Source organism: Mercenaria mercenaria, unplaced genomic scaffold (assembly GCF_021730395.1).
Source record: "Mercenaria mercenaria strain notata unplaced genomic scaffold, MADL_Memer_1 contig_1642, whole genome shotgun sequence".
Taxonomy (NCBI): Eukaryota; Metazoa; Mollusca; class Bivalvia; order Venerida; family Veneridae; genus Mercenaria; species Mercenaria mercenaria.
The window spans coordinates 11,137-23,535 of record NW_026459635.1 but is presented as its reverse complement, the minus strand read 5'-3'; the positions used below and the strand labels follow the sequence as shown (position 1 = coordinate 23,535).

At 33.3% G+C, this 12,399-nt stretch overlaps 1 protein-coding gene across 1 annotated transcript; it reads left to right on the top strand.

Moving 5' to 3' along the window:
• Window positions 1–2,462: 2,462 nt before the first annotated feature.
• On the top strand, window positions 2,463–8,457 carry LOC128551759 (interferon-induced protein 44-like). Its single transcript, XM_053532672.1, has 6 exons — window positions 2,463–2,994; window positions 4,479–4,534; window positions 5,114–5,311; window positions 5,992–6,135; window positions 6,896–7,067; window positions 7,417–8,457. Exons 1-6 carry the CDS (start codon window positions 2,463–2,465, stop codon window positions 7,704–7,706), a joined length of 1,392 nt encoding a protein of 463 aa, XP_053388647.1. The 3' UTR covers window positions 7,707–8,457.
• The last annotated feature ends 3,942 nt before the right edge of the window (window positions 8,458–12,399 follow it).

Genomic DNA, 12,399 nt, shown 5'->3' with positions numbered 1-12,399 from the left:
TACCTTTAACTGATATCATTTTTCTCATTTATTAAAATACTTATAGAAAAATCTTTAATAATCTTAATAACCTTTAATAATCTTTATTATCCTTTAATACAACTCTTCTTCTTTTTTACTTTTATATCCTTAAGTTTAAATTCCTTCATATGCATTTCAAGAGGTGTTGAATAATTTTTTTCTTTCTGCATTTTAATAGTATTGTAAAAATATCCTGAATAACTTTTTTCTCTTCTTCTTTATTTACTTTTCCAGGATCATTAGGGTCATGAACAGCTAAAGCTGCGATCCGTGCTTTTTGTTATAAGTTGTTTATTTTGTGATGATGTCTTTTAAATAAATTTCTTGTCGTCAAGTTTTAGTCTATTAGTAAATATGGTAATTATTGTTGGAACGCGCCAGCAACTGCTACAAATATAGGAATAGCTGGAACAGTGCTAATGCAGCTGAGCAACCAAGATACCTGCGTAATTTTATAACCCAGTACTTACTCTCCCCCAAAATTTAAAACTTTTTCTGTAAGCAGCAGCTAGTTTAGTTAAGTGAATAATTAATGATTTTATGTTTCTATTCCTTATTATTAGAAATTAGATTTTTTTTACTCATTTATATAATTAATATTAATATTTTTCAACTTAAATTTTTTTCCAATTCACTAAATGGTAAACCCAAATATTAATTTTTTCATTGTAACCTTTCCATTTTACTAAAGCTTGTTTTTTCTTATAGTCTGTTTAAAAACTTTTTCTATTTTAAAAACCTGTTGTGTAGTAGGTTAAAAATTTTTTGTTCATAAAATGAACCTTGAATTTTTCATCATTTAATTCTTTAATAGTGTTGTTCTGGGATTTGTATTATTAATTCCATAAATTATAAATATTTCCTCTGTCCAGTTTGGTGTATATCCTTTTTCAAATGTCTTTTAAGTTTGCTTAAGCGAACTCGATCACCAATTTAAATTTTGCTTTACCTTTGATATTTTTAAACGACCATATAAATTAAAGTAAACAGTACCTTTATTTAAGTTTTTACTAGCTTCGGTTTTGGGGTCATTTTTATACTAGAATGTTTGTTTTGTTTATTTATCAACCATATCCGCAAATTATCTAAATAAGTATAAGTATTTTTGCTGAAAAAAATTTCCACATTATTCTTTTTAAACTTTTATTATATCTTTCAATAACTACAGCCTTTCCTTCATTAAATGTATGGTACATATTAAACTTATATTTATTTAAAAATGATTCAAACTTTTTATTATAAAATTCTTTTCCTTCATCTACCCATATATTTTGTGGGAAACCTTGTAAATCTTCGGGGACTTTGTCCCTGAATTTTTCTTCTGAAACATTTTATTAAATGCTTTAGTAACAGATTCTCCATTTTTATTCTTTAATGGAATAACCCAAGCATATTTACTGAATAATCAATAACGGTTAACAAGTACTTTTCTCCTTTATTGTATTTTGAAAAAAAACTTGCATGTCAACTAAATCAGCTGACCAAGTATCATCAATATCATTAACCCATCACTCTTCGTTTCCTAAATTTTCTTTTAATTGTTTGTGTAATTCCTTCTGCTAATTTATCGCTCCACGGTAGTCTGGTACAGTTATTTCGGGGGTATACTCTACCCCCTTTTCCCGTTTTTTGACTTTTGTCTGGGGGTTAAACCCCTAGGGAACTGTGTTCCTGTCCCAGCCCAAGTTTGTATTTCGTTTAATTACAGGTTTTACAAGTAAATGTTTTGCAAACTTTTCTCCAAAAGTTTTTGATTTAGTTTAAATTTTAAGTTGGAAAGCATTTTTTTTGTCGCATGTACCCTTTTTTTTCACCGCTGTCATAGCAAAAGTCATGGTCCATACATACTGCATCCAGTTCGTTGACAGGAGGTCCGTTATCTAAAGGATTTCCTGGTCCACAATAAATTTTATCCTGGGGGTGTTAAAACCTTTCTTAGGTAATAAAGGAAAAATTGCTTTTGGATATCTAAATTACCCCCTGTACTTTTAACAAACTTTGATTTCATTTTTCCACAAGACGAACAGGTAGCCATTATCATTCTTTTTCCGCTTTTTTTTTTTGCTGTAACATAGTGAGGATTTATATTATCAGTAAATTTTCTTTCTTTCAAACAATATATTTTATTTTGTAAACTCATTATATTATATGTGTTTAAAACTTTTAGTTGGTTTGAAACTTGTGGTTTTTGAATTGTCTGGCATTGACAAGTCCTGATCAAGAAGGTCAAGTGAGGTCAAAAACGCTCGCTCCATCATGTTTCTAACTACTGTTTCTGTGTTTCAGAAATTATTTCATGATAAAATTATCCTGTATTTAACATGTGTGAGCATAACAGTCATGATCACACATTTTTATTTTGGTTATTGGTACTTAAACGTTTGATCTGAATTAATATTCTATGTACGGTCAATTCTTACAGAATCATACTTGTTTGAACAATGGGCGTCAAGTTAACAAACAAAGACATGGATCAGCTGGAGAAGTGGATCGGTACAGGTCCTAAAACATTTACTCTACTGTATGCCATAACCAGAGATGGATGCAAGCCCAAGGCTTTTCATGATAAATGTGACTATCAGGGACCCACTATAACAGTGTTGTACAATACCAATGGATCTGTATATGGTGGATACAACCCTACTTCTTGGAATTCGGACAGAAATCAGTATACCTGCTGTACTGATGCTTTTCTGTTCCAGTTATATTACAATGGGAGTCCGAAAGCAAATAAGTTTTCTTTAAAATCAGATCGATATCAATATGCAATTGAAAATAATTCAAACTGCGGACCGACATTCGGATATACCGACCTTCGTACATTTACTGACACAGTTAGCAGGTCTGATTCCTATTTCTCTCTAAACGTTAAATCTAAATTTAACGAGGATTATGATATGCAGGGACTCAGCGCAGAAGAGATTTACAATGATGACTGGAATGTCACTGAACTAGAAGTGTACAAAGTAGCATGTAAGTATTATATATATATATTATATTTATTTGACAAAAACGCACAATGCTAGATACATCATTTATATAGCTAACCGGATAGTGATTGTTCAGGGTCAATCCTTGTGTACCGTTTTCATAAGTGCAATCATGAAAGTGTTTCAGATCGTTTACTTGTATCGTAAATTTTCTGCAACTGGGGCCTATATGTTCGTCTTGCATATATAATTATTTTGTCCCAGATCTCTGAACTTTTATTATTATTTGTCTATCATTATTTGACATATACAAGCATGATATTCCATATCTAATGTACTGAAAACAGTAAGTTTAGTCAGTGAAATACTATAGAGTACATTTAAATCCGGATGATTTTTGCGAATAGACATTCTGACTATTTAACAGGACTGATCATACACGCGAACCGCCTATCCTGGGAAGAACCAGTACTAGCCTCATAGTGAGGTAGGAGGCACTTAAAGAGTATCTCAGAAATTCTTGATGACTGGGCCGGGATTCGAATCCCAGAACTCTGGATTGACAGTGAAGTTAGTACTAACCCACCGGGACACCTATAGATATACGCGTGGTGTGTTAAAGCTTTATTATGGCCGCAATTGGTAACCCTCCACAAGTTTCTTAGCAGCTTTTATTTGGAGAATATAGAATACGCAATCATTCCTAAAACCTTATTGTTCTTTAGCAAGCAAAGATGTAAAGTACCTATTAACGGGACTCTCATTTGATTGATAGTACTTATAGTTCGAGGAGCGGGAGCCCTGGTTTCGTAGTCATATTATATCATTACCATCTATAGCATTGTCATCTTAACTCGTTCTTATTTCAATGTAAAGGGAAGTGATTTACTGAGTTCTTTACTTGCAAAGCGAAATACAGGTACAGTGTTGCCATATTTGGTTTTATTGCCAGTTTCATTGTTTTTGGGGGTATTTTCTCATCATTTCACAGTTTCAGCTGTTTGGTTAAACAAATAGTTCTTATTTGACAGACACATATGTTTACGTAAGAGGGGCAGTAATTTTTTTTTTAGACTATAAAAAATTACAAACTTTAGCAAGAAGATTGAAGGTTGTCTACATCCTTCGACAATTATTGTAAAATATATAAAACATCAAAATATTATTTTGTTTTACAATATTACAGGAAAGTACTGACTGAACTTCTTGTTTTGTATATGTATACAGTTTTCGTACGACTGGACTCTTGCTATTTGCAACAAATGGCTTGTTTTAAACTTTGCTAAAATTGACTCGCACCACGTATTAAATTAGCCGTCCAGGTTAAGACTTGATAAAGCTTCAGTTCTATCTATGATAACTGGTCCCTTATTTCTATTTAATTTTTACATATTTCACTCAAGTTGTAAAACAAATAAGGTCATGTTCCGACATTTGAAATATAACTAAAATTGATCTATTAGTATTGACTTTATAACTTGTACAAAAAATATGAGAAATACATAACCTATATCTGAAATATTTCAGATGAGGAAAGGAAAGTAAGAACACCTTGGCGAAATGTCGGCCAGTGGAATGAAAAGGTTCAGTAACAGTAAAACCGTCATGTAAAATTAATCTTCCAGATAGTTTCATTGTTAAATATATTTGATGATCTTTTGTTCAAAAGATAATGAAACAACTAACAAAACACGAAACAAGTTTTAAATAAACATGCGTTTCAGTTGATATACATTTTAATCTAACGAAGAGTTACGATTACTTGCTTCGTTCAACCTAACTCACAATGTTAATATAACTTCTTCAAAATAATAGTAACTACATGTAATGAAAATTTGTCATTACATTAGTTTCGATTAAGTGCAATTAAATATATGCAAAACTGAATATACAAACATGTAATTAAACAAAACACTGTGTTGTGCAGCTTCAACTACTGCGGTTTATATAAAACATGAAAAAGAAAGTATTTTACTCACGTTCAATGTTCCTTAAATTACTACTTTAGACAATTGATTACTTAAAGTTTAAATTGATATTCCAGATTGTAGGTTCACAGCACTGTTTTACAATCTTTAGGATATTTACTTACCATGTTTAATCTTTATATCCACTAGTCAAACCACCTCTAGTATTTCATTATTCACATATTTTTTTTTCAGTTTTTAGAGGAACTCAAAAAGGACGTGCTTTCATTCAAGCCTGTGGCTGACCTAGATATAAGCGCTGCTCGTATCCTGATGATTGGACCAGTTGGTGCGGGAAAATCAAGCTTCTATAACACAATAGAATCAATATTTCGAGGTAATATTACACAGCGAGCTCGCAGCGGAAGTGCGGAGCAAAGTCTTACCACTTGTGTAAGTTGTTGTCTGGGAGAAAATTAACTGAGTAAACTCATTATTTCAATATTTAATTATCTATCAAGTAAAAGAAAAAATGTTGGCATCAGTTTCCATTAAGCAACAAACAGTAAATTAAAAATACAAGTTGAAGTTTTTGAAGATTGAATAAAGTCCTTTGGGAAAATATAGCCTATTTAGTGTATCTGTATATCAAACAAATCTGCTTCAGCCGATGCTAAGAGACGTAATGGATGTCGAATTTCATTAAATTACTAGTCTGCTGTTGGTTTGCGTGCTTCAACAGCTCCTCTTGCTTATGATTTCTTACAGATTTTATAACTAAGGGTACACATATGTTTGGTCATGTACTGGAGTTCCCCATAATATCTGAGACGAGAAAAGTATTTAGTTAGCTCAAAGGTTAATGTGTTTGCCAATTTTTGATGAGTGAGAACAGAAATTTATCGGTATGATAGGCCAATCCAACTGTCCGACATCAGATGATAATTGGAATTTCTCCAAGTCGGATGGATGTGTACAGACAAAATAACACCAGAATAACTTGCAGATTGGGAATCAGAATATCTAAATAGAAATATACTTACAGTGAAGTAGGTCATGCTGCTAAGACATTAATCTATACAACATAAGCTCTGTATGAAGGTTTAACCTAGCTGAACTTATAATTATTACAGTACGTCCCATACTCGGTAAATGTTCCATCTGGAGGATCACTGAACTTCCGGTTGTGTGACACACGTGGCCTAGAAGAGTCACATGGTCTTGATGTCCACGAGTGTAGTTATTTGTTAGATGGCAACATAGCAGACTATTATCAGGTAACATGTTTAAATGAAATGTGTTTAAAAAATCTTTAATAAATGGTAAAAATGAGCTCTTTATATGACCATTATAAAAAATTGTATGAACTGCTACGTCTAATGTTAACAATTCTTTATTACTTGAAATACTTAAGGTAACAGAAAAACAAACCAACAACTATTATCAATAACATAGTTTATTATGAAAAGTAACAATTTAATATATAAGAATAGTCCAGATCCCGTCCTGGTCAAATTTAAATCCATTCAGTATTAATTCCAAATTTCATCCAAGGAAAATAAATCCTCTCTTCAAAGATAAATATTTAAATTCATAATGTTAATGTAAATCCTTCAAATGTTAAATGTCCAAACTAGTAATATTTTGCTACTAAGAAATACAGGACAGTTTTTCAGTAAGATCTGACTGTAGGTTCTGCCTTGTCCTCATACATTCCTATTTAAAACATGGAAGGTTCAAGAACTTCCACGAATCACCAAGAACAAAATGAAGATTTTGGAAAAATTCAGCATAACCCACACTTTGAAATAGTGTAAACAGCCTGTTTGTGGAACCTTCTAGAAATCCATAGTCTATAAATAACTTATTGACAGAATGTCTCAAATCGTGAACACAAAAAATCAATAGACACATTAATGCAGTGAGAACAATTTACAACTGTAGCATAATCGACATTTCTGAGAAAAAAATAACAATAAAATATGCCGCAGACTAACACAAAAAGGTGTCTAATCACGCTTTTGTAAATCACTTTAGTTCAACCCCACGTCACCAATAACACCAAAGGTCCAGGGTTTCAAAACACATCCTACTACAGAAGATACAGTGCACTGTGCAGTTTTTGTGATAGATGCTACCACACTTGACGTCCTATCTACTAAAGTCATGGAAAAGATTAAAGGATTTCAGAATCTGATGAATCAAAGAGGTAAGGTCTTCCCTCAAGTATGATGCCCACTGCTCTTCACTATATACCGGTATTAGTTAAAGCATCGATTGTAAATCATGCAGACAGACTACTGAATTATGTGGTATATATTTGCAATTCTATGGCATGACAATTTCCAAAATGACTATAAACTGAAGGCATCAGCAAACATTCAAAGAGCTAATTAATATTAGATTTACCTATTTCTGGTTTATTTGTTAGTATAATTAAATCTCGGGCATCCGTGATAAAAGTCGTTAATATCTGTAATTATTATTCCTCACGTAAAGAGGTAACTGAAGGTCAGCGGTTCTATCCACATAATAAGAGACAATTTCTTATTCTCCAGATATACCACAAATGGTCCTTCTGACAAAGGTTGACAAACTCTGCAAAGATGTACAGAGCGACATTTCCTTTGTTTACCAGAGCCAGATAGTCGAAGAACATGTTGACAAAGCATCACAACTTCTTGGACTTCCCAGAACAAACATACTTCCCGTGAAGAACTACGAGAAGGAACTTAGACTGGATGAGAACACCAGCATCCTTGCCTTGCTCTCTCTTCGACAGATTTTATACTTTGCTGAAGATTACATGTACAATCTCAGAGAAAGAAAGAATCTTGTACAGAACTAAACAACGAATAGCAGATTCATAGCGGAGTGGACGTTCATAGTTCAGCAAAAATATGTTACTTGTGCTTGTTCACTTCTATGTATCACTGACACTATATATCTGTTTCACTAACATTTAATAGTATACCTTATGTTGCAAATGTTTATATGCTAGTAGCTTTCAATTTTAGTAATTATTTTATGCAAAAGTTGACAACACAAATGTATAGCTTTCAGCTCTGATCTTTGTGATCACTGAGTCCAGGAAATGTTTCTGTACGAGTTCAGTCATTGCTCTATAGAGCCTATGATTTCTCCATGGAATTGGAAATGGAAAACAGTTTTATCATTATGTAAGTTTTCTCTATATACCTTATCACTCCATACATGTTCGACTCATTGGTAACAATATTAATTAGATAGATAAAATTATAGATAAAATGACATGTCGTGTTTTGAATTATAATAGACAGCTTTTATATCCTGTTAAGTGACAAACAGTAACTAAACATGTTGCATAAACTGATATTTATAGGAATAAAGGGACTATATGTGTGCATTGTTACATATTTGGATTTAATTGTAAAAATTCTTGTTGCATTTCAATTGTTTATATATCTGTTTCTATAAAATGATAGTGATTTGATGATGTTGTTGCTTTATTAAGTTATAGGTATTGTAGTGTTCATCGGCTAAATGTATTAGATTATGACAGATCATATTATACAGAATAAAAAGTTCTAGTAGTTACTATTTGTTCCATAAACAGAACCTAATGGGAAAAACAGTCATGCTTAAGGTTGTTCAAACATACGTTTCATAAACCGTATGATCTGAAGGATTTAATGGAAATCTACATTATAGAACAAAATTTGATCCAAACGTGAAGGACTACTTTAAGACTTATATAACGTTCATATAAATGTTTTGTTTTGACTACATTTCGTGTGAATTTATTTTGTTTTGACTAAATTTCATGAAATTTAATTAAAGCTACAAAACTAGGATCAGTGAAGTTGTTTATTCTATGCTTGAATATCATATATTTTAGGGCCTTGTTTTATGTATTATATAAATATTGCATTTTGTATCTTTTTTAAATTTTGTTAAGTTTAAAGTTTGTTTTGTTGCTGTTACGCCTGGCCCGTAACAACATTATGTAAGAAATGGTTCAAAAGTCCAAGTGTCACTTCTAAATAAATTAGGATTAACAGGTAATACAATTATCTCATTCAAACATTAAAAGTGAATAGACGCTTATAAGCAAACATCATCAATATACTAAAGACATCTATGTATGGAGACCGCTGCTAGTTTCATTTACTTTTTTGTAGAAAATGTGGCGGTTTTAGCCGGTGATATTTATAAACAGGTGTGATTGTATATTTACTAGACGTGCAACTTTAGAACGTAGAAAAGACACGAACGAAGTAAATACAAGCTTCAATTGTCTTGTTGACACTTTCGTTACAGCAGTAGTCATAGCAGTAGTAATAGCTTTGCGTTATTTATAAGGAATAAAACTTAGGTCCAACAAACGGAAGCGTAAATCACTCCACGAAAAGATGGCATTTCTTTTCTAAACTGATAAAACTAGTAAAATTATAAAACTATATTTCTAAATATTACATTTAATAGCTAAATGTGTGCATGTGAAAACGTCTAGTATCAAAATCAATTAAAATAGCAACCTGGATTTTAGGTTCAATCAAGACAAGTCAGACAAAAGCTCGCTTTTGCGTCTGTTAATATAAAGAAATATTTCTCATAAACTTCTATATTTATAACTCTTCAAGATGGCCGCCAACTTACGAACATCTAAAAGGGGTATTACAGTAAAACCTGTCTTAAGCAACCAGCCAAGGGAGTTGGGAAAATTGGCTGTTTGCTGCAGGTGGCTGCTTAGTGCAGGTAATTTATAGAATAAATGACCATTTTGGGAAATGAGAAACGGGCTGCTTAAAACAGGTTGGCTGCTAATTAGAGGTGACCGCTTAAGCAGGCTTTTACTTATTTAAATCACATTTGCTCTATGCTGTCTAATGTATGTGTTTTTTCCGTATGAAGTTGACTTAAGTTCAAGAGCAAAATTTACTTCAGCGAATGGTAGAACTTTCCCCAAATGTTCTATCTAAAACAAATTGATTCAGACTACTAAAAAAAAAAAAGTGAAAATTCCACAGGTCGCTCAACACGACAAAAACGAAAATGTTGCAGGCTCGGTTTGATTGAGCCTGTTCATGGACGGTAGTGTAAATGCATGCTACCGTCCACGCCCTCTAGCCCCGTATTGAGCAGAACGCAACATTTACACATGCTACAAGTACAAAAACAATTTAGAGACATCCGCAGATGTACTCATACGGTGGTGCACATGGAACCTTCAATGATACACTAGCGTACGTGTAATTCCATTGTGTTAAGATCCTGTGCAGAAGTTCATGTTACATGATGCTAGCCTTTTTCCACACTTCAAATGTAGAACAGTCTTTCTGAAGTTAAGTTACATGATTTTGCTGTGTAGATGGTTCTGTGAAGAAGGCAGCAATCTACAAAGAGCTTCTATGGTGAGGTAACAATGTCAGGGAAAAGGGTGTTGGGAGGGGGTTGTTGAAGAAATCAAAGAAGGGGAGAGGTCTAAAGACTGTTCTTTGCAGAACCGCTGAAGTGACATATACCTCGGTTTATATGGAATCCTCCATGGGTATTAGTTGTTTCTGGTTTCCCGGGAAGCTCACTGTCCAGATCAGTATGGAGCCATTGATTCAGTTAGTAATTGAGTTTGAAAAGGAGAAACCATCGGTGTGGGATTTTGAAGGACGTCTTTTGCTTGCATTCAGACAGTCCTTATGTCAAGTTTTGGAGCTGTGTTTATCAGGCCAACTACTATGGAACCTATGTTAAACATCAGTAAGAACGTTCTGCTATCGAAGTGCGTCATGATGTTGGGATGAAAGATGATTTCGGTCACTTTAGAGCATATGGAAGTTAGGAAGACAGGTCTACAGTTGGCTGTTGTACTCTTGCCACCCTTCTTCAGTACTCAGGAACGTCATAGGCCATATAACAATCCTTTCGGACTTCACCCAAGTTCAAGGAGCTCTGTTTTGAGAGAGAATCCCATACATATCTTTCTTGATATTTTCTTCAGGAGTTGAGCAGGCATAGAATCTGGACCCGAGTTTAAGATTCCTTAAACATTTCTCCTAACCAAATTATGTTTATCTCGAATTGGGGTTTCTCCAAAACAGGTAATGTTATTGTGCTGTTTTGCATAAGTGCGTTTGGACTTGGGAACTAATGTAAAGTATTCAGGTCTTCTTTAGTGATGTCTTACAAAATTGTCTGCATTCGTACGAGCATCGTTGAGAATAAGGCCATCCTTGTTCGGTAGTGTATAGACACCAGATACGTCTTGCTTTTTTTTCACTATGACAAATGACAGGGTTTTTTTTCGGGTTATGTTTCTCCACTTTGCTTTTGTGCATATACAGAATTGTAGTTGTTGTGTTACTGGCGAATGATTCTTTGGTGAAAAGATTTGAGCTGCTTGTATTGCTTAATCTGCACGGTTTGATAAACCGGAAATGATGGCGTTACGTCATTTATACGGAGAACTTAGAATAAAGCCTGGATTCGAGGTACGGAAATGAAAATCATTTTATAAATTTATGGTAACATGTGAGTGAATTCATTACACCGGCAACGTAACTATCTTTCTAAAGTTAAAATATGATATTAAAACATCTGAAACGTTAAATAATTCCGTAAAACGTCTTAAAACTAAAGCTTGAAATGCACGGAACTCTTTAATCGTGGGCAAATATCTCAAAAACAAGCACACGGGCCTATACATTTAATTATTTCACCATATTGAAGGCCGTATTTTATTTACGATTGTGATCATCAGAAGTTTCCTTAAAATCTACATCGTATAAAAAAAAATCTTTTCGCGAAAATGTTGTCAAAATTGTGATTTTCCCATATGAGGTTAAAATGTTTGAAATCAGTCTAGCAAAAATCGAGCATGCGACCCTGTCTTTTTTATTTGCCGAATTTTCTAATTGTATTCCGATGTTTTGAAAAATTGGGGTTTAATCAAATTCTACATTTTAGAATTTCAAACTATTTTGACCCGAACGTGCAGAACTACCTTAATTCTTAAGCCTTTTTGAAAACTACTAGTATGCTCTACTATGGGCGGCGGTTACCGCCAAAATTAGTAAATATACAATCCATTTATAAACAAGTCAGTCAGTGCAAATTTCAATGCCGTCTAGTCTAAAACTCCATCCCGTCCAATATATTTACACTCAATGCATTGTATTTTGAAACCATTTAATACAAAATTTCATTCCATCCATTTAAACATGGAACGATGCATTGAAAAACTTGTTGCGATGCACCGTAATATGAAATCATCCAATAAAACATGGAACCATGCAGCTCAATGTGAAGCCGTTTAACACAACGTGAATACGTGCAGTGTAAAATGAAATGATTCATTACAACTTGACGCTGTCTAATGCATATTGACACCGTTTTGTATAATTAAGAGCGGTGTATAAAAACTTGATGCCATGCAGTCCAATGTGAAGACGTTTAACGCAACACGAGTTCGTGCAGTGTAAAGTGAAACGATTCATTAAAGTTTGGCGCCGTCTAATGCATACTGAAACCATGTTGTGTGATTTGGAGCGGCGTATCAAAATTTG

Excerpts from the sequence above, each read along its gene's own strand:
- LOC128551759 (XM_053532672.1), top strand. The coding sequence starts at position 2,463 with ATGGGCGTCAAGTTAACAAACAAAGACATGGATCAGCTGGAGAAGTGG. Across the intron at positions 4,535-5,113 it reads TCGGCCAGTGGAATGAAAAG|TTTTTAGAGGAACTCAAAAA; the intron begins GTTCAGTAACAG and ends TTTTTTTTTCAG. Across the intron at positions 5,312-5,991 it reads AGCAAAGTCTTACCACTTGT|TACGTCCCATACTCGGTAAA; the intron begins GTAAGTTGTTGT and ends TAATTATTACAG.